Below are 24,430 nucleotides of genomic sequence, written 5' to 3'. Positions count from 1 at the left end.
GATAACTGTGTTATATTTTACCCCAAAACTTCGCTCAAATTATGATATAAAAAGTTGATCATCCATACGATCTTGTCATTATTAAATTTCAGTTCGACAGGAAGTATTGGGTAGAATATCAAATTGATTATTTCTACAATTCTGTTGCGTTTTGTAGCTCCATGGTACGAGGTACCGTTCGTCCAAAGTGAGCGAATTATCAGTGTTGATTTTGTTACAAAGGGAGAAATAAAATACAATGTTGAATATGTCGAAAGCTGGGGAAGACAGGTGCGTGAAATTAAGGAAGGGAGATAATATTCTCCGAAGTGACTTAGGAATCCAGTTACCTCCCTTTAACACGAACCAAGATGGCAGAAGTCTGTATGTGACAGCTCTAGACATTCTACATTTTATTTGTTGACACTGAAACGTAAAGTAAGTAGAACGATTCTTGTCTTCCAATGATATGAACGAATATCATAAATTACATAGACAAATCCTTAATGGATATGTTATTTATGACAAACCTGTATTACCGATCACAGTGTAGATCTAGGCGTTAGGGCTACCTGCAATTTGCGCAAAAATGCAATATTACTTATTTATGATAATAAAAGTTAAACAGATAAAAATCAGGGAATAGAGTTCACACATGGCATAGGAGGAGATAATTAATTCCATCTTATCCCCTATCTTATTTGAGTGTAGTAAAATATTTTTCACTTATAACTTTTTAGTGTAGATATCAGGATACAATATGGACTGTGACCAGCGGGACGCAGCATGTGAAAATACAGAAAGTGTCAAACTGGAGAGTGCAGTTGCATCACTGTGACAGGACTATTGCTAATATATTGCAGTATGTCACTGATTGCCGTAAAGCTTTATGCACTGTCTTAAACTCTTGAAAATATAATTGCATGTTTTCCTATCTAATTTAGAAAATGAATGCTGTCAAGCTTATTACCATGTTTCTCATCAGGGTAAACATAAAAAAAATATATAAACTAGCTTAACAATATTCATGTTTCTGAATTATTATTACAGCTAGATAACAGGAATATTTGCATAAAACCCAGAAACAGTTACCATATAGGGATAAATTGTGCAAAATTACACATTTGTCATATTTATCTGTATAATTGATGTACATACATGTAAATTGTATACAAGGTCTGGTTTTATTCTACACCTTTCTGATTTATTTGAATTTCAAGATTGTCAACTTAATATTTAATGATAGCTGTTTCATATGGCCTCATTTAGTCTAGTTATCACTGATGACATGGTTATTACGTAACATTATCATGATTATGTACATTAATGTAACCTTGTATTCTTCAGATGCCAGGCAAGCTCAAAGTCCGTATCCTAGGGGCACGGAATCTGCCAGTGATGGATCGAGCCTCAGATCTCACAGATGCATTTGTTGAAGTGAGCTCACTAAAGGATTAAACCTTGTCAAAAAGCATATGGAATGTTAACCCTAACTCTGTTAAAAGTACCAGCTGAATGAATTCTTTCTTCCCCACCCAACAACCAATTACCAGTTTACAAATTCTGAAAATAATAAACATGAATGATAAACAAATGACAACATTCAACATGATTCAACATAAATGTCAATAATAGCTCCACGAAAAGCATGGAAAGTAGCTGCTATGTACTTTCCTTCCAGGTTCGATTCAGTAATGAGGTGATGAAGACTGATGTGTACAGGAAGTCACTGAACCCACAGTGGGACTCGGATTGGTACAAGTTTGAGGTACGCTTCACCATGACAAACACCATTTATCCACCTTTATAATACAATTAACCCTTTTTTCAGATTGTGTATCCGTGGTTGCCATGTCTAGATATAAGCACCCTCAGGAATGAATAAAGGCTAGTCTGATAGTTCCTTTCTGCTTATGAATCCTGATCATTATTGAAGTTTTAACATTTAACATGTACACTAAGCTCTGGTTATAACGAACTCAAAGGGACCACAAATTTTATTTCATTATAACCAAAGTTCGTTTTAGGCATATTTAAAGCATATATATATATACAACAAATGGTCGGGACCAAAAAGTAAGTTTGTTAATGTTATATCCGTCAATTTGTTATAAGCTTGTTCGTTATAATGTTGTTTACTGTACATGAATTTGATGTTTTTTAGGATGCTTTTAGTATTATTCCAGGCTTTTGACATGATGACCCAATTCTTTAGTTATGAGGCTTCCCCACCTTGACTAGAAGATACTTATAGATATTATGGTGCAGTTAAAAAGCCAAAGTTTACAGCCAAACTGCTTATTCAATAGCTTGGAATATGGGAAGAAAAGACCAATAGTTGTCTGATTTGTTTCTTCTTTAATCCCTCTGTGATGGTGTAGATACTGTATATATGGTGATGATGTGGATACTGTGTATATGGTGATGGTGTGGATACTGTGTATATGGTGATGGTGTGGATACTGTGTATATGGTGATGGTGTGGATAGTTTGTATACGGTGATGGTGTGGATACTGTGTATATGGTGATGGTGTAGATACTGTGTATATGGTGATGGTGTGGATACTGTGTATATGGTGATGATGTGGATACTGTGTATATGGTGATGGTGTGGATACTGTGTATACGGTGATGGTGTGGATACTGTGTATATGGTGATGGTGTGGATACTGTGTATATGGTGATGGTGTGGATACTGTGTATATGGTGATGATGTGGATACTGTGTTTATGGTGATGATGTGGATACTGTGTGTATGGTGATGGTGTGGATACTGTGTATACGGTGATGGTGTGGATACTGTGTATATGGTGATGGTGTGGATACTGTGTATATGGTGATGGTGTGGATAGTTTGTATATGGTGATGGTGTGGATACTGTGTTTATGGTGATGGTGTGCATTTGGTGATGGTGTGGATACTGTGTATATGGTGATGGTGTGGACGTGGTGATGATATAGATACTGTGATGGCGTGAGTTATCTGTGTGGTCACTGTGATTATTTATGAAGGGTCATAAAGTGACCTAACTGTCATGTAAAGTAACCGACATCCCTCACAGACAGTACTTGAAACTCCCACTGATAATGTAACCATCCTGATAGTAGATCTTCTTCCTGTTTCAGGTTGATGATGAAGTGCTTCAGGATGAACCCCTGGAACTGAGGTAGGTGCTGGATGGCAGAAAATGATATGAAGCAATCAAACCATGAATTATGGACTGAAGGTCAAATTGTCAAAGTTATGCCTTTTTTTATCAAACAAAAAGACCAGTTTTACGACATGTTGCTTACAGCAGAGGCGAATTGGAGTAGTGCTACAATCGTCTTTGAGTTATGACATTACTTTATAGTGTTTGTTGTTTTACGCTGCACTCAGCAATATTCCAGCTATATGACGGCGGTCTGTAAATAACCTTGTCTGGACCAGACAATCCAGTGATTGACATCATGAGCATCGATCCATGCAATTAGGATACATTGACATTCACCAACCAAGTCAGCGAGCCTGACCACCCGATCCCATTAGTTGCCTTTACGACAAGCCTAGTCACCATTTACGGCAATGGGTTGCTGAAGACCTATTCTACCCCGGGTAGGTTGTGAGTGACCTATATATGAGGTCATTGTCACAGTGAAGGTCATGTATGACAAGTGATGACAATCTTATGATAAGGGTCAATTGAAAACACGTTCATAGTCTCTTTTTACTATTTTTACAATCAGAGTGCTGGACTACGACACCTACAGTGCCCACGATGCTATAGGGAAGGTGTACATTGACCTGAACCCCCTACTCACCAGAGAGAGCCCCCACGTCATCAATGGCTGGTTCCCTGTCTATGACACTATGCATGGTCGGTACCCACTCTGGTGTAGAGTAAGATTTCTAGTTAATGGCAGCTAATATGTCCATTATGCAGAAATAATGAGTTTGTTTTTGATGTTGGGTGTATTTTAACTATATTACTGTAATTGTAAAATGTATGAACTGCAATAAAATATAATTGTTAAGGCTAAAATATATAATAGTCTTGGTTCTGAGGCAACGCCCGCATCATCATAAAGTCTGTTGCAGGTTTGTTTTTATTTCCATTTAAAAAAAATATAGAAATCCTAGTACGTAAAAACAATATGAGCCAATATAGCACACATTTACTTCCCCTTACATGTGCGCTGTATTACTGCACATCTCGTGTTATGGTCATGGCGGGAATAGGAGTTTGTATGCTTGTTTATGTGGGAAGGCCCTTTCCCAGGTTGATGGTACTAATGGTATATTTGGTTTCATACTAGTTTTAACAAGCAAAAAAAAAGACTACCGCCCACACTATATTTTCCAAAGTCCTTGCCTGAGAACCAATTCTTTTGTATTTTTAAGCCTAAAATCTACTTTTTGCTCTTTAGTAATTTGTTTGTTGGTCATCGGATGATTTAAGATTCAAGATGTTTTTATGTTTACCTGATGTTAAACGTAGATCACATGTTATAGGAAATATTGTAAAGTTCATTTTCTTACATCTTTTTTGAACAAAGTCAGTTTTTACGATGACGCGTATATTCCAGGAATCCGCGGCGAGTTGAACGTGCTGGTGAAGGTGGAGCTGTTCAGTGACTTCAATAAGTTTAGGCAGTCTTCCTGCGGCATCCAGTTCTTCTGTAGTGAGTTGAATGTGATGAGTCCTGTTTTAAGTGTTTAGACTTTAAGGAAAAGAAAATAACACATTTTTTTTATTGAAATCATGATAGTAGCTATTACTTCCAACAATAAAAGTTTGATTCAAAAATAAGTAAACAGGGTTTCTAACAAATATGTTTGTGTATACATTAACATTCAATGATTGTTTGGTTTAAGTTCAGTCTCATTAAGATCAGATCTTATACATTACCACTACACCCAATTCTGAGGACATCCCATTACAGGTCACGTCAGAACGACCTTTCATCTGACCTATCAGACCCAAATGAGAGTGAAAGTTGGAATGTGTTTTCTAATCATGCAACCTTTAAAATGTTAACAGGCATTCCGAACAATAGTTACAGGGTGTGTGACTGATTCAGAATGCTGGACATTGTCTATCTCTCACTTCAATTGGTTAATCATTTTGAAAAGACTGGATAATTTCCATACCCCATGACAAGTACTGCCATACAAACTCGGCCATCTATTAGACATTCCAGAATTTTCTTTTGTTCAGTCTACAAATTTTTATTAAAGAACTTTGTCAAAATATTTCTCAAAGCATAGTCTGGAATTGAAGTTGCCATCTTGAAACTGGTGCCGCAAAACTTGAGAAAGCTGCATTCTGATTGGCTGATGTCAACTTCCAGTTAGTTATTTAATTGGTCAGTCAATGTTTGCCAAAGATCATTCTGACCTCACCTGAAATACCCTCAGATCTTTGTTTGGTAGTGAGCACAGAATTAGATTTGATTTAAATCAGATTGGTTTCAGTTTCCACAAGAAATCGATGAGCAATTATTTTTCCAAAATATAAGTTGATTTTGATAAATTTATAGGGATAGTGTGGAGGAATTAGTAGGGATTTGTGGGAAATCTGTTGGTTAAGGTGTCCACCTGTCATGCAGAAGGCTAGGGTTCTATTCCCCACATGGGGACAGTGTGTTAAAAGGCAAGTAAAGTGAAAACAATGATTGCGATTTTGTTGCGAATGTAATGTGTCCTATGTATATTAAGTCAAAGAAACATGTCATAACATTCGTAGAAAGTATTTAAATGTCACAGTGAAAGTGGTGAAATCACTGTCGATAATCAGATTCCACAACCAAACAGTTTGGGTATGTGTCCCAAAGCTGCCAGCACAATGGTGTAGCGGTGCGTGACAAATGTTTTCACTGGCTCATATGTACAATTGTCATACTTAGCAGCTCTACAGATACAGTACACCCTATTTTATAATGGACACACTTATAACGAACAGACGGAGATAACGAAGTGGTTTGTTTGGTCACGGCCATTTGCTGTACCTATGCTGTGTAAATGGTTATAACAAACTCAGCTATAACGAACTACGCTCATGATGAACTACGCTTATAAAAAACTACGGTTATCGTATTCGACGTAATAAGTGCCCTCTCTCAAAATTAGAAATAGGGGGCTCTTATTAGAATATTATTTTGGTGAAAAAAAACAGAGTTGAAAGATAAATTCCATGGTTTATGCTGACAGCCTGAAATGTTTATGCACGACAGATATATTTTTCCAGAATTTAATTGCCCATAATTAAGTGTGCATATAACACACGAGTGCGTATTATACGCGAAAAGATAAGTCTTGTATACATTGATCAATCGGAAGGGGTGCCATTTGGGATTGTTCACTAGCCAACATATCAGCAAATATTGCCGTGGGCGCTTATTCGAGCGGGGCGCTTATTACGTCGAATACAGTTTAACAAACTACAGTTATAAAAAACTACGCTTATTACGAACTGCGGTTATAACAAACTATATCATACTAAATGATTAATATGTTCACCCACTCATTGCTACATATATTTTCACGCAGTTCACCGTATGTGAATATAGTTCACCAAGTAGTTGTGTCATATGTGAGATGCCCCCCTTAATCTCCTATATTGTCTTACCAATCACCATCTTCAGGTGACATTGTACCTACAACAATAAGTGCTGGACAAGTAGGAAGACCCCCCATAAATCACCTGCTGCTCTCGGTCCTATTCCAAAAAATGAATGCCTTTCAGAGATTACTCCCTGAGTAGACAACTAAAGGTGTCTTTATTGTGAGTAGCATGGCATCAGTTGACAGGGTGCAGTTAAAAAAGTCTGAGGTCGAACAGGGAAACAGGCTGACTGGGCAAAGACCCTATCATTGAAATTGTGCAGCGCATTAAACAACAGAAACCTATTTTAAACCCAGTAAGGTGAATCCCCTCAGTGGCAGAATGTTTTGTTTAGGGGCATGATATTGCCTGTCGGTTTTTTTGTCATCTGTTGTTAAGCATGAAAACACAAGTCCATTGCAGACATGGTTTCAAGGTTTGTTGCTGTTAAATGTTAAAAGGAGATATTTTTTGTGCAGAGTAATATATAATACAATTTATAAGACTTATTCTGTTTTACAGCTTTTTATATGCGAGTATTATGAGTCTTGTACGCTTTTTGATCAGTTTTAATTTTATTCTCCATCTCCATGGTCTAGTGGTACTTGGTGTCCTTTCTGGTACTCAGCATTAAGAGGATAGAACAAAAACTGCTCAGCATGGAGTTAGTTTACTGTGTCTGAGGGGAGTATCCATGTTAAATGGCGGCACGGTATCTCAGTGGTGTAGCACTGGCATTAGCTGCCAAACATGGCATCACTATGTAAATGCAGTAATCTTGAACACAATATTAAACCCCATTTCACCTCAACTACTTATCTAAGTTCCAACTTGTCCTGTCTATCCCATTTCAGCCAGTGAAGTCCCTGCTGGCCACAGATTACTTGTCATCCATGGTTTTGTGGAGGAGCTTGTTGTCAACAACGATCCTGAATATCAGTGGATTGACAAACTTCGGACACCACGGGCATCGAATGAAGCAAGACAGAGGCTTTTCTCCAAGCTCTCAGGTAGGTTAAGTCTAAACCCAGAGGCTTCTCTCCAAGCTCTCTGGGAGGTTCAGTCTAAACCCACTCGACAGCATGTCAGTTATCACAGGCTATGTTTCACTTCCAGTAACAAAAATGTTCATCCTGGAAGTAAGGCAATAAAAAGTGGAGGGAAAATAATGTATGAAAGGCCCTCTTTTATTTTGTTGTATGCAAAATTGATGCCTTTGACAATATTTAGACAACTTTTTGAAGAAAAAAAATTAATGTGTTTAATGTTTTGTTTGTTTAATTTTCACCCACCCCTCAATGAACATTTTTCACACTGAAATCTGTAGACCCAGAAAACAACCAGTCAGGCCAATCAGGAGAGAACCAAGGATATCTTTAGGGCTTGGAGATACATCCTTGATAAGCAAGTCTATTATGTCGCCTGTTTTTTCATAATGATAAATACCCTGGACCCATCTGCTGGAAAGGGCTGTTATCATACCTCGTCCTTTGGATAGTCCACAGCCATCTTCCCGAAGCTAGAGAGTTAACTGACTTTAAAAGTCCAGTTTCCACCCTTGCCAAACTAGGCTGGAATTACTGAGCTCGATCATAGTGCCACCAGTGGCTATTACTATTTATATAAGCCTCTCTTATGGACCAATGAGATTCCACCTCTCGTATCACTTGTGTTTGCTTCACCCAAAATGGTGGCGCCCAGTCAGGATGATCTGATCGATAATCAAGATCTATATTGTGATAAAACGGGTCTTACATCACGAAATGCATCAAATCATGTGAGCACCTTGATTAAAAACATGAAAGATTTGGAAAATAACTGTTGACAACGAGTTCGCTGTGCACATGCTTTGCAAATCCTGCAATCAACCGAAATCTGCACGACAGTTTACGAACCGGATTTTGATTTCGGTGCACGATTTTGATTGGACTATGCATAGACTCGTTAGTCCAGCCAAAATGTAACTCCATAATATGAGCCTAATTCGGCAAGGGTGGAAACTGGACTTTTATAGTCAGTTAACTCTCTTGCCTCGGGAAGATGGTCCACGACTAATTTCAGGCTAGGTCAAACGAAGTAAATAGTTGCTCCCGGTTTGTCTTGGGACAGCTCGCTTGACAACTGGCACATGTTTTTGTGAATCTCGTGCTCTTCATGCCTTGTATCTGTTAACAGACTACTTTCCACACCTCAACATCAGTATTCGACATATCGTCGTGGGTCAAAGACGTCCATAGTACTCCAGTCAGGAGTTTGCTTTGATAAAATAGGAACAACTTTCATTAATCAGGAAGAAAATATATTTATGATAGACAATAGTTAATATTCTTTTAATTTGAATTTTACACATTATACAGCTTTTCCATTGGACGAGAGGTCGGTCACATGACTGTGAAATTGACGTTCATAAGTGTATGAACGACACAATTTGAAGTTCATACATTTTTTACGAGACAGCATTCATGAAATGACAGACTACTTCCACATTCCTGGGGAAAACCCTGGGAATTCCCTAGCACGATTACATACAGACACATTCTTTCTGACCATTTACACCCTTTAATCTTGAACTCAGTGTTTTAGTATATATTGAGAAACGTCAGTGAGTTTGACTGCATGCATGATCATTCACGAATATCTTCGCTATGACCCATGCTTGTGAACAAAATGAAAGTAATGTACATCAAAACTATTGTAGTATCAATCTGTGTCTAGGCTGATGGTGAAAGTCTACAGCAGTCTATGAATTTACCTTAGTGTCTATTTGACACATCTTTCATCACCTTTCCATGATTGGCCAGTTGATGATTGATGATTAAAATATGTAACCGCCATAGGTTCATTTAACAACTTCAGAAACCTCTCCCATCACGTTTATCGTGTCTCAAGCTCCGACATTCATACAGTTTGGCCCTCACTCTATAAAAGTTCATACTCCAATGAACTCACACAATGAGAAATTCTTAAATATTCACATCTTCAGTGATTGTCTAGAGAAGTCGACATTGAGATCTATTTTCATTGGTTTAGAGAACATTTTGAGTTTTTACCTTATTATATTTCAGACATTATTTTACTGGCTTGTGTTATATCTTGTGGGGAATAAGGTCTGTCTCATTCCCACGGGTGATTTAACATAACTACATTTTAGAGAAAACTACTAGTCCTGACATATTTTAACTATTCGACCTCCAGCTTTGTGGCCATATCAATATTTTCAGATGATTTAAAATGACAGAACAAATTGGGCAGTAGGATTTGGACAGCAAAATTAGTACAGTGTTAAAGTCGACAAAACAATTATGGGTAACAGCTCCTTTATTGTACTGTAACTGTGAGACGTTTTGGTATAGATCCTTATCATACGTCCATTTCAGAATGATGAGATCTGATTGTTCGCGTGATCTTGATAGAATGCCATGTATCCCGCCTCGGAATTTCTCAGCGGGAGAATCAATCCCTTATACCCTGCTTTGAAGCAAAAAGGGATCACTGTACTGTACTGTACTTATACCTAAGTTCACAACCTTCATTTGATAAATTTTGTACTCTTACGTCTTGCCAAAATGAACATGTTATTAATAAATTAGCTAAATATATTTTTCTTGCTTTTAAGAAACGACAACAGTTTTTTAAATGTATGCAATAATTCAATTGTTTCACTATGTATATCACTTGTATTATCTGGCGCCTGCTATTGTTGTAATCCACTGTATCCATAATGTATAATGGGCCGGTGGCCTCTTCACTGAAATAAACTCACTCACTACTGGGAGCAATAGTACACCACATAACATATTTCTTCTGGGGCGGTCGGGTAGCCTAGTGGTTAAAGCGTTCGCTCGTCACGCCGAAGACCCGCGTTCGATTCCCCACATGGGTACAATGTGTGAAGCCCATTTCTGGTGTCCCCCGCCGTGATATTGCTGGAATATTGCTAAAAGCGGCGTAAAACCAAACTCACTCACTCACTCACTATATTTCTTCTTGAAAATGACCTCCACATAGACCTGCATGAATGTTGCTGTTTTAGGTGAACTACAGCGGAAGATTGGGGTCAAGGTGATGGAGATGGGAGGCAATGCTGTACTGGGGTGAGACACAGGATTTCTGAAACCCTTCATTAAATGTGTAATGCATGGTTCGCACAGGTTTCAAAGGGCCTTGAATTTGGCTGCCCAGCCTTAAAAGTCCTTACATTTACATCTGCCAAACAAGTTGATAGGGAAAAACCCATTGATGGAGAAAAGAGGTCTGTATTTAAGTGTTAAGTGAGTCATCTTTATCATCCAAAACTGGCTCCCACAGGAGATATTGCTTGGGTGAGATCAAGCGATATCTACACTGTAGATATAACTGCAATGAAATTACATCACAATGCTTTGCAGACCATTGTGACGTCGTTGGTTACCATGATGTCACAATCAAATGATATCACTAATGGCTCTGCTACTGAAGCTGTTAGAAGTACTTTTTACACTGCTAATTACTGTCTACGAACTGAAAAGGTTGGAAGAATGATGTTGGATGATAAATAAAATCTCACTCTCGTGTCTTTTGATATCAAATATATCAACACTCGCTGATAAAAGTGGACAAAATCCTCGGCCAGCCTCAGTGTTCTCCTGATTTGGTGCAGTATATGATGTCAATATGATCACTAAAAGTCCTGATAATGTTCTTACTTTCTGACTAATCGCTGAAATTCACTGTGCACAATTGCGGCCCATGGACAAGCCATAAACCTTTGTTCTTGGGATCAAATCCCAATTCATCATGGTTATGAAGAAAGACAAGTTCTATGGATGAACAACTTCTTTATTACAATTAGTGTGACATTTCGATGTAGATCCTAACACCTACACCGAAACATCGCACTAATTGTAATAAAGAAGTTGTTCATCCATAGAACTTGTCTTTCTTCATCACACCAACTTCTAAATGCCACTGAAGGAAGTCATCATGGTTATGTTTCTATGTTTATCAGCACCATACCTGTGCCTGTGGGTTTCATCAATGTTGTAAACATCTTAGACCTGCATTCTGGCTTTCCTCCCACATCAAGCCGACACCCCGTGATATGACTGAAATACTGTTCACTCACTCACTCTTACTTTTAAGAAGAAAGAAAGCACAGATATGAAAATGTGAAATATTTGTGAAATTTTTGAAAGGTGTCTTTCTAGTTAACAAGCAAATTTTCTTTCAGACCAAAGATGTTTCTGTTGCAATGGCTCTGTTGGCTTCCTGAAACACTTGCATTGTTGAACTTTGCTAATTTTTCTCTGTTCTCAAGCTACTGCCATTGTTTTGATCTGGAAGGGGAGTCCGGCATTGTGGTCCGGGGAATCGGCACTGCGGTCACAATCACAAAGTTCACAGGACAGTTGTCACCCATCGGGGTCTCGCCTTACAAGGAGTAAGTGTTCACTCTAGTCATCACTGTCTGACTCTCTTCTATCTAGCTTCTCAATGCATAGTAGATAAAGTGAAATTAAGGTTGAAATGTACATCTTTGACAGTCTCCCCATTAAGTAACACTTATGGGAATATTTGTGCAAAATCTAACTATCAGTTGCTGTAATTCTTTGTATCCATTGTAACTGTTTAACAAACATAAAATATATTGCTAATGTGATATTATCATTTATGATTATGGCATACCAAATTTCAACCTTAGTTTAGTAGCTGCATATTTATTGGAATTATTTATCAAGCATGATTATAATGATTTCATGATTTTGTAATATGTATTAATTTTGAACTTAAATATTCAGTTTGTATTCATTTTTAATTATTATTTTTTCAAAATCATATTTTGTAATGTGTTTTTTTTTCATGAAAGTATATTTGTTTCTGATAAATATTCCTCACAAGAGCAAATCATTGTCACAACATAAATCAACATTTCATTCAATGTTCTCAAACGATTGCAAGTTAATCAGATATTCAACAGCAGTATTCATCATCATCATCATTTTGATGTTTATCATCAATACCATGTATTCACTTATCATGTCTCACCAACCATCAAAAAACAATTAATTCATTTCATTTATTCATTCATTCCAATATTTTCTATACAAAACAATGTTCGCTACAGTGTACATGTTGTAAAACTTGTACATATTTGGGTTTGGATATTTACCTTTTTAGGATAGTAAAATAATAAAAGGAGATTTATTTTGAAATTGTTTGTACTAAATTTGTTTTTAATAAATGGCACTTTGAGTTCAATAGAAATTTACAAAGATGTCGAACCTCTAACAAGAGTGATCAGATGTTGCTATAGTAACAGTGGTTGAGGAATCTGTATTTTAAGTCCTTGGATATTTGATGGCTCGAAATTCTTAAGCAGAATATTAAAGTTAGAGCCCCTTATTTGAAAGAGCTGACTCAAATGTCAGTTTCGTGGTAACAATGGCTTCTGAGTTTGAATAGTACTTTGATGGGTGACCACAAGGGAAGACAACTCTGAAGTGTGAACTGGCACGACCCCAAGGGAAGACAACTCTGAAGTGTGAATGGGCACAATGTGTGTGAGCAAATGGGCCTTCTGTGTCCGAAATGGCATGATATCCGCAACACTTACAAGTATGACACGTTGTGCATCTTCTAACCCTGACTCAATTAATGCTCGCACTATTGACCACTTGTTCATGGATCAGGCTGCCATGATACAGTTGAAATTTGCTTCCCCGGAAACCCTACACGATCACTTGCTTGCAAGACGATTGCTGTTATTAAATAGTAACCAAAAATCTTTTTAGAAACTTTAGATTTGTTATTTTGGAGATTCTTTTGTTTTTGATTGGTTTAAGGATCCACTGATGCTTAAAAAATGAAACATGAAAAGGAAAAACATGGCTTTGGTGAATTAATTCAAGTTTCGACAATGATAGTTCTCTTTTATAGTTCTCAGATATGTGCTGACAGGATTTCTTTTTATTTAAAAAAATGGTCAGCACCAGACCTACAGATTCTTGAACCACTGAATATTAAATGTTTGTTCATGGTCCTTCCTAATATATTTGCTTCTGTATGCTCTACATGGTGCCAAACGGAGCCACAAGTCTTGTATAATGGTATGTCTTTCTCCGAGAAGTAGTTCTGTGGCATGGTAGTCACATTTTGCCATTTTGTTGACTAATTCTTATTTTTTTGTATAGTTTGTACAATATCACCTTCTTTATACTGTATCTTGCAAAATTCTAACATGATCGAGCTTCATCCCTGTTGCTTAGTCACTGTTGTTTCTGGGTAATTGGACAAATCTCTCTATGAATGAATATAGGTGCAAGGACGCATCTGCAAATGTTGGCTCAAATGTCAAATTTAAGGGCCTCTTACCTCATGTTTATCAAGTCCACTCAAACTATTTGTGATGATATTTAGTAAAAAATATTTTCATAAGAATCAGTGAAACAAATTTGTAAAAAGAAAATTTCAATTTAACCAAAGCAACTTTTATTGTTAATTTTAAAAAGAGAGCATCCCTATTATGACCGAAAGATAAATGCAGTCATGTGAAGAAATGAATCGATCAGCTTGTGTAATACTTGTACAAACTATGCAGTACTAACACAACTAACCCTGCATGCCTGCCTGTTATACCTGCATGGTTCTCTAACCTGGCCTTCCTGCCTCATGTCTCTCTGTGATATCATCGGACTGCTGACAGTCTGCTGCGAGAATTTCTGATGATGACCACAGATTCTTTTGACCAAGCTATTCATGTCCCGATGTTATGACCTAGCTGTTCATGTCCCGATCTTATGACCTAGCAGTTCATGTCCCGTTCTTATGACCTATCTGTTCATGTCCCGATCTTATGACCTAGAAGTTCATGTCCCGATCTTATGACCTAGCAGTTCATGTCCCGTTCTTATGACCTAGCTGTTCATATCCCGATCTTATGACCTAGAAGTTCATGTCCCGATCTTATGACCTAGCAGTTCATGTCCCGATGTTATGACCTAGAAGTTCATGTCCCGATGTTATGACCTATCTGTTCATGTCCCGATCTTATGACCTAGCAGTTCATGTCCCAATGTTATGACCTAGCTGTTCATGTCCCGATCTTATGACCTAGCAGTTCATGTCCCAATGTTATGACCTAGCTGTTCACGTCCCGATCTTATGACCTAGCAGTTCATGTCCCGATCTTATGACCTAGCTGTTCACGTTCTGATGTTATGACCTAGCTGTTCGTGTCCCGATCTTATGACCTAGCTGTTCATGTCCCGATCTTATGACTTAGCTGTTCATGTCCCGATCTTATGACCAAGCTGTGCACGTCCCGATGTTAAGACCTAGCTGTTCATGTCCCGATGTTATGACCTAGCTGTGCACGTCCCAATGTTATGACCTAACTGTTCATGTCTCGATCTTATGACCTAGCTGTGCACGTCCCGATGTTATGACCTAGCTGTTCATGTCCCAATCCTATGACCTAGCTGCTTATGTCCAAATCTTAGGACCTAGATGTTCATGTCCCGTTCTTATGACCAGGCAGTTCATGTCCCGCTCTTATGACCTAGCTGTTCATGTCCCGATCTTATGACCTGGCAGTTCATGTCCCGATGTTGTGACCTAGCTGTTCATGTCCCGATCTTATGACCTAGCTCTTCATGTCCCGATCTTATGACCTAGCTCTTCATGTCCCGATGTTGTGACCTAGCTGTTCATGTCCCGATCTTATGACCTAGCATTTCATGTCCTGATCTTATGACCTAGCTGTTCATGTCCCGATCTTATGACCTAGCTGTTCATGTCCCGATCTTATGACCTAGCAGTTCATGTCCCGATCTTATGACCTAGCTGTTCATGTCCCGATGCCACCTGTATGGCATCCTCCCATTTGTCATATGTGTCTTTTGTTACATGGTTTAAAACAACACAGGTTTGGTTAAATGCATCAGTAATCCTAGCTGATACCTTGTTTCATGGAATAGTCCAAAACATTTGATATTAAACACAACACGGCTATCCAAACATGATGCATTCTCAATGTCGATCATAATGGTGATATATACAAATGCACAAACAGAAAAATATAAATCAATATTTTATAAACACTACTTAAGACCATCATCACATTTATACATCCATACTAGGACTGAGACAGTTAACTTGGGTCAGGTGGGTCCTGAGTAGGACCCGGCAACCCACAGGACTACCTGGACCTATGGTTAGTCATATGATATATTGTTTAAGGACAAAAATTATCTAAAACACTATGGTTACACTACAAGTCACTAATGTTCCCATTTCTTTCTGACTATGCAACCATTCCTTCTGACTTTTATATGTTTGAATAAAGATAAAACTTCATGCAGTAAACTTCAGTGTATGCATGACCAGATTGTTTTATGCGTGTATCTAAATACATTTTGCCAGGGCTAAGGTCAAACTTTTCCCATTCATACAGTTTGTACCTATCTCTTGATACCTACAGCGGGTACCAGGGTAGGGTAATAGGGAGGGTTGTACCCGGGTATTAAATTTGGACTCGTCCCAGCCCTAGTCCATGCATCCATACATCCATATGCAGTATAGTCATAAAATGTCCTAACTACATAAGCTTCAAGTCCCAAGTCCCAAGACTTGTAAAATGTATTTTTGCTTGGTAAGGTCAGATGAAAATAATCTTCATATTTTAAATTAAAGTCTACTGAAAATGTAGACAATACACTAGTTCTAGCTAGTCAACTTAGAAATGTTGTTGAACAGACTACCAATGAGAGCCATCTTTTTCAGTGCATGGTGAGTGTTTTCAACCTTGGAATTATGGTGTAAAAAGTATCTAAAATTCTAAACAGCTTTTACCATCGTCGTCATTACGTATCAACTGTATTTATTGTCTATTCTAAAATAATTTCTTTTAAGTTGTAATTTGATGTACCTAAGTCAAAATATCATACCTCAAAATAAGGAGCCAATTCCCAATTCATCTGTACCGCACAAAGTTATTAATCATAAAAGCTTTATGAAAGAGCAAATTTTAGATTCCAACACTTCGGCATTGAATTGGAAGTATCAGTTGTATGCTGTGTAGAGACATCCGTGACTGCTGAAAACCTAGGGAGACCTTAGCACTGGCTACTGTAATATAATATAATTTAATATTAGACTGAATTCCAAAAGGGCCTGCTTGCTATGAAAATATTTACTTCTAGAAGTCACTGTAATATATGCACCCACCATCTCTCCCTAATATTGTTTACCTTTGTGAACTTTAAGACTAATCAACTTTTCATCACAGACCCAGGTACTTTGAATGACACCTCTTTCACACTACTCTTTAATATTTGTTTTTAGATTTTAGTTTTTAATTCAATTAACATGGTTTTTAACAGTTATTTGTTTGATCACTTTGTGATTGTCACCTTTTTTTAGCTCACTTGGTCAGATGATCAGAGTGAGTCTGTGCCACTCCAAGTTGTCTGATGGGGTTGAACTTGTTGCTGACCCCTCCGAAGTATTACGAAATTGTTGTGGCAGTGATATGAACAGGGTGATTCTAGCCCATTGATCAGTTATGTACTTATACATATGAATGTAATGTAATATTCAGTGAACATTTTCAAAATATTAACTGTGCAAAATATGGGGGGGATCAGATGTCTCATGCATCACAATTTGGTGTGAAGAGTTGTGTCCCTTAGTTGTGTCAGTATCTGATGACCATTGGTTCCAATCTCGGTTTTGCATTGTTTATGTCATGGCCCTGCTTCACTTTGCATACAGTTCAAAGCTGTGTTAGGGGGCACGGGTGGCCCAGTCGTCTAAGGCACCGCGATTTGCTGTGCAGAGTTGCGTCCCTTGGTCACGCCAGAAACCTATGATTGTGGGTTCGAATCCCGGTTCGCCCCGATTATGTTTCTAGGTTTGTCAGCACCATACCCGTGCTCGTGGGTTTCACTGAAGTGGTAAACGTCGGAGACCTGCATCACTTCGGGCTTTCCTCCCACATGAAGCTGACACGACGCAATATAACTGGAATACTGTTAAAAGTGGGGTAAAAACCCAATTCACTCACACTCAAAGCTGTGTTAAACCCAACTGAACCAAAGTGAACCACATTTCCAAAATCTTATGAGTGAGTGTGGTTTAATGCTGTTTTAAGAACTATTCCAGCAATATCATGGCAGGGGTACACTAAGAATAGGCTTTACACCTAGCACCTATGTTTGGAATCGAACCAAGGCCTTCTACATGACAAGCAAACACTTGGTCCACTGGGCTATCCCACCACCCACAACACCTTATGAAGCTGTAGGTATAGTTCTTGGTCCTGGCCACAGCACACCAGGTATAGGTAGGATGTTAATACAGAAGACTACCTCCATGGTCTAGTTATAGATCCGAAAGGCGACTATGCTTGTCGTAAGACGCGACAAATGGGATCGTGTGGTAAGGCTCGCTGACTTGGTTGATGCATGTCCCAGTTGCGTGGATCGATGCTCATGATATTAATCACTGGATTGTCTAGTCCAGATTCAATTATTTACAGACCGCTGTCATATAGCAGGAATATTGCTGAGTGCGGCATTAAACAACAAACAGACAAACCAAATTGTAGAGCAGCATGGTATTTCAGTGGGCTATAAAATACTGTTGATTTCTCATCAGTTGATGTCAAAGATGGATTTATTGATACTTGTCACTCTAAGTTTCAATCCAATATATATTATAGGTGAGCTACAAAACCATGTGGTACTTTCTATATTTTGATCACTTTGTTTTCTCTTAATTTTTCATCTGATGATCTTTCATAATTTAATTCAAGTCATTTGAGTTTACACATTTTGAATCACATTAACAGTGTGTCAGTGGTAGCAGTAATGTTTACAATGTGTCATTGGTAGCAGTAAAATTAACAATGTGTCACTGGTAGCAGTAAAGTTAACAATGTGTCACTGGTAGCAGTAAAGTTAACAATGTGTCACTTGTAGCAGTAAAGTTAACAATGTGTCACTGATAGCAGTAAAGTTAACAATGTGTCACTGGTAGCAGTAAAGATAACAGTGTGTCAGTGATAGCAGTAAAGTTAACAATGTGTCACTGGTAGAAGTAAAGTTAACAATGTGTTACTGGTAGCAGTAAAGTTAACAGTGTGTCACTGGTAGCAGTAAAGTTATCAATGTGTCACTGGTAGCAGTAAAGTTGACAATGTGTCAGTGATAGCAGTAAAGTTAACAGTATGTCACTGGTAGCAGTAAAGTTAACAATGTGTCACTGGTAGCAGTAAAGTTAACAGTGTGTCAGTGGTAGCAGTAAAGTTAACAGTGTGTCACTGGTAGCAGTAAAGTTAACAGTGTGTCACTGGTAGCAGTAAAGTTAACAACATGTTAGGACTGAGTCACACATTCAGGATTGTTACTACCGTCCTTGATAGGACCATTCCCAATTTGTCAAAAGTCTGATCAAGATCCTGTGATTTGTGGCTGGAAATTCACAAATTTGTAAAAAAAAACATTTATTTAATCACGACAACAATCAGATATTTTTCAGGAAGCATCCCGATTCAGCTGTTTTCAGACGAATTCGTACCGATTCCATCCCATTCTCAATCCGAATCTGATCTGATTTGTATCTTCAGCATGTTAAAAAATGACTGAATCTGTCCCGAATGCGATTCGACAGAGATCAAACAGTGACTGGACAGTATAGATAGACAAAGACAGGTCACATTAGGGCAAGATCTGGACGCAATCCGGGCTCAATCGACAAGAAACGGCAATGTACAATTTCTCCAAATCATCCCCGTTCTTCACGACAACGTCCCGATCCACAGGACACCATCCAGACAACACAGGACATTGTTCCGATTTTGATCCGATACAGCAGAATCTGTCATGACATAGTCACAATTGTAATCCGACTAGACAAAATCGGCTGAGTTTCCCGAATGTTACGGGATGCACCATACTGTTGGGAGTGCTGAGCCGTCCTCTCTGGACCTTTCCCGATCCTATGACTCTGTTACGAACGTATATGAATGCATTCAGACAATGACAGGACATTCCAGATCATTGAGGACAGTGATCCGACTTTTTCGTATCGCTGTCTGATCTCAAATGGGAGCCATAATCGGCATTGTGTGAACGCAGCCTTACCGATAGCCATGAAGTTGACAATTTGTAACAAGTAGCCATACTATTAATAATGTGTCACCGGTAGTAATGAAGTTGCCAGTGGGTCACTGGTGACCATAGAGTTAAGATGTGTCACTGGAAGCCGTAAAGTTAAAAGTGTATCACTGGTAGCAATAAAGACAACAATGTATCGCTGATAGCCATTATGTAAACATTGTATCACTGGAAGCCGTAAAGTAAACTGTATCACTGGTAGCAATAAAGACAACAATGTATCGCTGATAGCCATTAAGTTAACATTGTATCACTGGAAGCCGTAAAGTTAAAAGTGTATCACTGGTAGCAATAAAGACAACAATGTATCGCTGATAGCCATTAAGTTAACATTGTATCACTGGAAGCCGTAAAGTTAAAAGTGTATCACTGGTAGCAATAAAGACAACAATGTATCGCTGATAGCCATTAAGTTAACATTGTATCACTGGAAGCCGTAAAGTTAAAAGTGTATCACTGGTAGCAATAAAGACAACAATGTATCGCTGATAGCCATTAAGTTAACATTGTATCACTGGAAGCCGTAAAGTTAAAAGTGTATCACTGGTAGCAATAAAGACAACAATGTATCGCTGATAGCCATTATGTTAACATTGTATCACTTTAGCCACAGCATGGTGAAATTCACACACAGTCTGTTGAATGTTGGGTCAAGGTGAAATGCCTACATGATATTGATGCCAACTGTGTGACAAGTTATAGGTATATAGAGATATTTCTTAGTGGTCATTAACCCGTGTTTGAAAATGTTTATTGCACGTAGTGTGAATTAGCATTTAGTCATCCATATATGAAAGCAGCATCACAACTGCCATTGCCGTAGAGAACTTAGAGATAGTTGCATAGAGATCATCATTAACAACTCATGCTTACTCATCACTTGGGGTACATTTGTGGTTTATGCATCCCACATGTTTTTAGGCACCTCATGTGTTACTGCTACAACGATTTTTTATCTTACCAACATGTTTTAATATGAAATTGTATAAAAATTTAAACAAATTCAAAATTGATAGGCAGCTATTGGATTGAGCAGAGGTTAACTTGTGCTATTTTCACGTGATTTCATTGACTTGGAAAAAAGCATGCGGCTTTTTTGTTCGGAGCGGGGTATAAGGGATTAATTCTCCCTCTCAGAAATCCACATGCAGCCTGTCTCGTTCATGGTGGGGTATAAGGGATTTATTCACCCGCTGAGAAATTTATTTCCCTCCAAGAATACATAGTATTTTATCAAGATCATGTGAACCACTGAGATCTCATCATTCTGGCATGGAGGTATGATGATAAAATTTGTAACACATTGGTATTGAATGACAGGATGAAGTAAAGTGTGCTGGTAATGTTATAGAGACGTTTGATACAAGGCTGCATACCATGTGTAGAGATGGTGCCGTATACTGGGTGATCAGGTGCTATGTATATATGGTACAGAGGCATGATACAAGGCTGTATACCATGTGTAGTGCAGGTGCTCATCAGGTGCTATGTATATATTATACAGAGGAGTGATACAAGGCTGTATACCATGTGTAGTGCAGGTGCTGTATAACTGGGTGATCATGTGCTATTAAATATATTATACAGAGGCATGATATGTGTATTGAAGGTGCTGTATACTGGGTGATCAGGTGCTATAGATATATATACTATGCATAGGTGTGATACAAGACTGTATGCCATGTGTAGTACAGGTGCTGTATAACTGGGTGATCATGTGCTATTAAATATATTATACAGAGGCATGATATGTGTATTGAAGGTGCTGTATACTAGGTGATCAGGTGCTATAGATATATATACTATGCATAGGTGTGATACAAGGCTATATACCATGTGTAGCGAAGGTACTGTATACTGGGTGATCAGGTGCTATATATATATTATACAGAGGTATATACAAAGCTGTATACTATGTGTAGTGAAGGTGATGGATATTGGGTGATCAGGTTCTCTAAATATATTATACAGAGGCGTGATACAAGGTTATGTACCATGTGTTGTGAAGGTGCTGTATACTGGGTGATCAGGTGCTATCTACGTATATATATAATTCAGATCATCATGATTTGGTTGAAATATTGCCGATAAATTGACGTTAAATTTCACTCACTCAATTATTCAGAGGTTTGACACGGGGCTATGTACCATGTGTAGTGAAGGTGCTGTATACTGGGTGATCAGGTGCTATGTATATATTATACTGAAACGTGATACATGGCTGTCTACCATGTGTAGTGCAGGTGCTGTATAACTGAGTGAACGTGAAGGTGCAGAATACTGTGTGATAAAGGTGCTATATATCAATTATACAGAGGTGTTATACAAGGCTGTATACCAAATGTAGTGTGGTGAGAGATTTATGTCAATTTTGAAAAAGTATACAATTTTGGAATTCAGAGAACCAATCATGTAACTATTACTCTCAACATTTGATGACACCATGTTTAAAAAACATTTAGAAGTTTATAGCTGAACTAAACATGGAAATGATAAAAAATTGAATACCCATAAGTTGTTTGAGGTGATAACAAATAAGTATTTATCTCAATGAGTATTCCATTTAATTTCAGCACTTCCAAAAATCTACTATTAACTGAAGATGAGTGGTTTCCCTCAAATAATGGAAGGCATTTTGAATAACATTTGAGTAAATTGTAAAATTAATATAATAATGATACCACAGATTGGTTTATATATTTTCTTTTTCCATTTCAGTGGCCGTCATGTCACCTTCCTCAGTGTCCGGCATCACAAACGACCTGTCTCCATGACAACCTCACCCCCAGTCTCCCCCCACAAGCAAGCCAAGTGCTGGTCCCCGCCCCCGACTGCCCCTCCCGCTCTTCATGGGGGTCATGTGTTCACTTTCCCTTCCAGCTCCCCCCTCCCCGAGGACACCATTGCCCCCTCCTCCTCCCCGACACCTCACCGCAACTCCACGTCGCCTGTCCGAGTCGCTGTCCCCGTCATCAACCCTGTCATCAACCGTCGATCCTCCGACTCTGATCTCAGTTCACCACCCCGTGGTGAGTAAACATGGTTACAGAAATTAGATTTCCACTGATTTCTTTTGGCAGATTTCTTTACATTCACAGCCTAATTTGTACAAATTTACTTATTTACTTAGAACAGGATCTGCTTGCACAAAGCATTCTTAGCACTATGACTATTTGAACTATTTGACTTAGATTTACACCAGTCATAGCTTTCAGTCACTTTGTGCATGTGGGCCCAGGATTTCTTACACAAGTGTTAAAAACAACACTTAAAATCTTGTGAATCCCATTCTTCATCAGTTAGCAATAAATGGGTATCTCTTTGGACCCTTGAAGTTTGCAGCCAGAGTTTCATTATCTAGTGACCCCCAAAATCTTTTTTTATACTACTCTAAAAAAGTTAAGGACCACTCAATTCTTTCATTCCAGTGGCAGATTCACGGGTGCCAAACCCCCCCTTTTTTTTCGCATCTGATGACATTTTGTGTGCACAATTTCTACCATGATAACATGTTGATTTGATTATTAAAGTAAAATTATTAATAATGGTTTACATTTAATGATTGTGAATTTTTAAGTAGGGTTTTGGCGCCCCCCAACCACCCAACCCCCACTCAAGTTAGAAGTTGCCAAGTGGAACCCCTTCTTAAAATCCTGGATCTGCCCCTGTGTTTACTATAGTTAATCTGTCATGGCTTGTACTAAAATAAAAAAGAGTGGGTGGTCTATCACTATATTTTAGTAGGATATTTCCATGCCAAGTTCTTAACCGTGTGAAATGGCTGTCTACCTTCCAGCACCTTCCGTACCTGATTCCTGTGTTCATATATCTGTATTTACCGCCAGTGATTTTACTACGGACAAATGGCATGAGGATATTTTTTATTTTTATCTATGTTTTATTGGACAATTTTCTAAATCGTAACCAAATTTGAAAAAAACCCATACTTCGAACATTTTGGGCGACATTCATCCCCATTAATATTTTTGGGGATATTTTATGAAATTCTGTGCTCAAGATTCACTAAAAATATCCCTAAAAATATTCATGATACCTAACTCTTTTTTTCAGTACTTATGCTGTGAGATTTGTTTCGTGTCATTGATATTAATTTTATACAAATGTATCATATGAAATGAGTGAAGATGCTTTCCCTATTTATTGAAGAAATTATGATGCTCTATACTTGCCGTTACAGACCTAATATTGAATGTTTTTGTTGAAGACTCAGAGGTTTTTCTGATCTGATGTGGTTTTGTAAGGACAAACTGAGAAAACCAATTTCAGTATGCATGTTTAGACCCCAAGACCATTTGGGTCATGAAAATTTCAATTGATTAATAACACATTTTTTGTGTGCAGAATTCATTGTGTTAATTTTATAATATTTCAGGTCTAAGTACAGAATAATAATAATTGTTTAAGAAAATCCTTTTAGTGAAATTCTGTGATAGGGTAGCCTTGTGGTTCAAGTGTATGCTCCTCGCACATCTGGGGGAACTTGTCGGGGCTAATTGTGTGTCATGTTAACATGCTGGAATGGTTTGTTTCTCATGTGTTCAGTCACTGGTTTGCCTATCCCAGACTTACATACTGTAAATCTTGAGATTAATGCGTCTCCAAAGTAATACAACTGCTGACCCCTAGCCAAAAATCAACTCACAATCCTATGTGACTACCCCACCCCATACCCAGTGGAATGATACATATCCT

General features: G+C 38.1%; 1 protein-coding gene across 1 annotated transcript in view; it reads left to right on the top strand.

The window, feature by feature from the left end:
* The first annotated feature begins 339 nt into the window (after positions 1 to 339).
* Positions 340 to 24,430, top strand: part of LOC139462520 (C2 domain-containing protein 5-like) — a 60,572-nt gene continuing 36,481 nt past the window's right edge. Inside the window, exons 1-10 of the mRNA XM_071244294.1 lie at positions 340 to 417; positions 1,327 to 1,416; positions 1,661 to 1,747; positions 3,106 to 3,146; positions 3,706 to 3,836; positions 4,546 to 4,641; positions 7,418 to 7,573; positions 10,597 to 10,657; positions 11,860 to 11,982; positions 22,436 to 22,746. Coding sequence (XP_071100395.1) covers positions 1,327 to 1,416; positions 1,661 to 1,747; positions 3,106 to 3,146; positions 3,706 to 3,836; positions 4,546 to 4,641; positions 7,418 to 7,573; positions 10,597 to 10,657; positions 11,860 to 11,982; positions 22,436 to 22,746 — 1,096 coding nt within the window. The 5' untranslated portion in view covers positions 340 to 417. The remainder of the gene's footprint in view (positions 418 to 1,326; positions 1,417 to 1,660; positions 1,748 to 3,105; positions 3,147 to 3,705; positions 3,837 to 4,545; positions 4,642 to 7,417; positions 7,574 to 10,596; positions 10,658 to 11,859; positions 11,983 to 22,435; positions 22,747 to 24,430) is intronic.

This window comes from Haliotis cracherodii, unplaced genomic scaffold (genome assembly GCF_022045235.1).
Source record: "Haliotis cracherodii isolate W230 unplaced genomic scaffold, xgHalCrac1.p SCAF_15, whole genome shotgun sequence".
Lineage (NCBI taxonomy): Eukaryota > Metazoa > Mollusca > Gastropoda > Lepetellida > Haliotidae > Haliotis > Haliotis cracherodii.
Note: the sequence above shows the minus strand (reverse complement) of the source record. Positions and strands in the feature narration are given on the sequence as shown.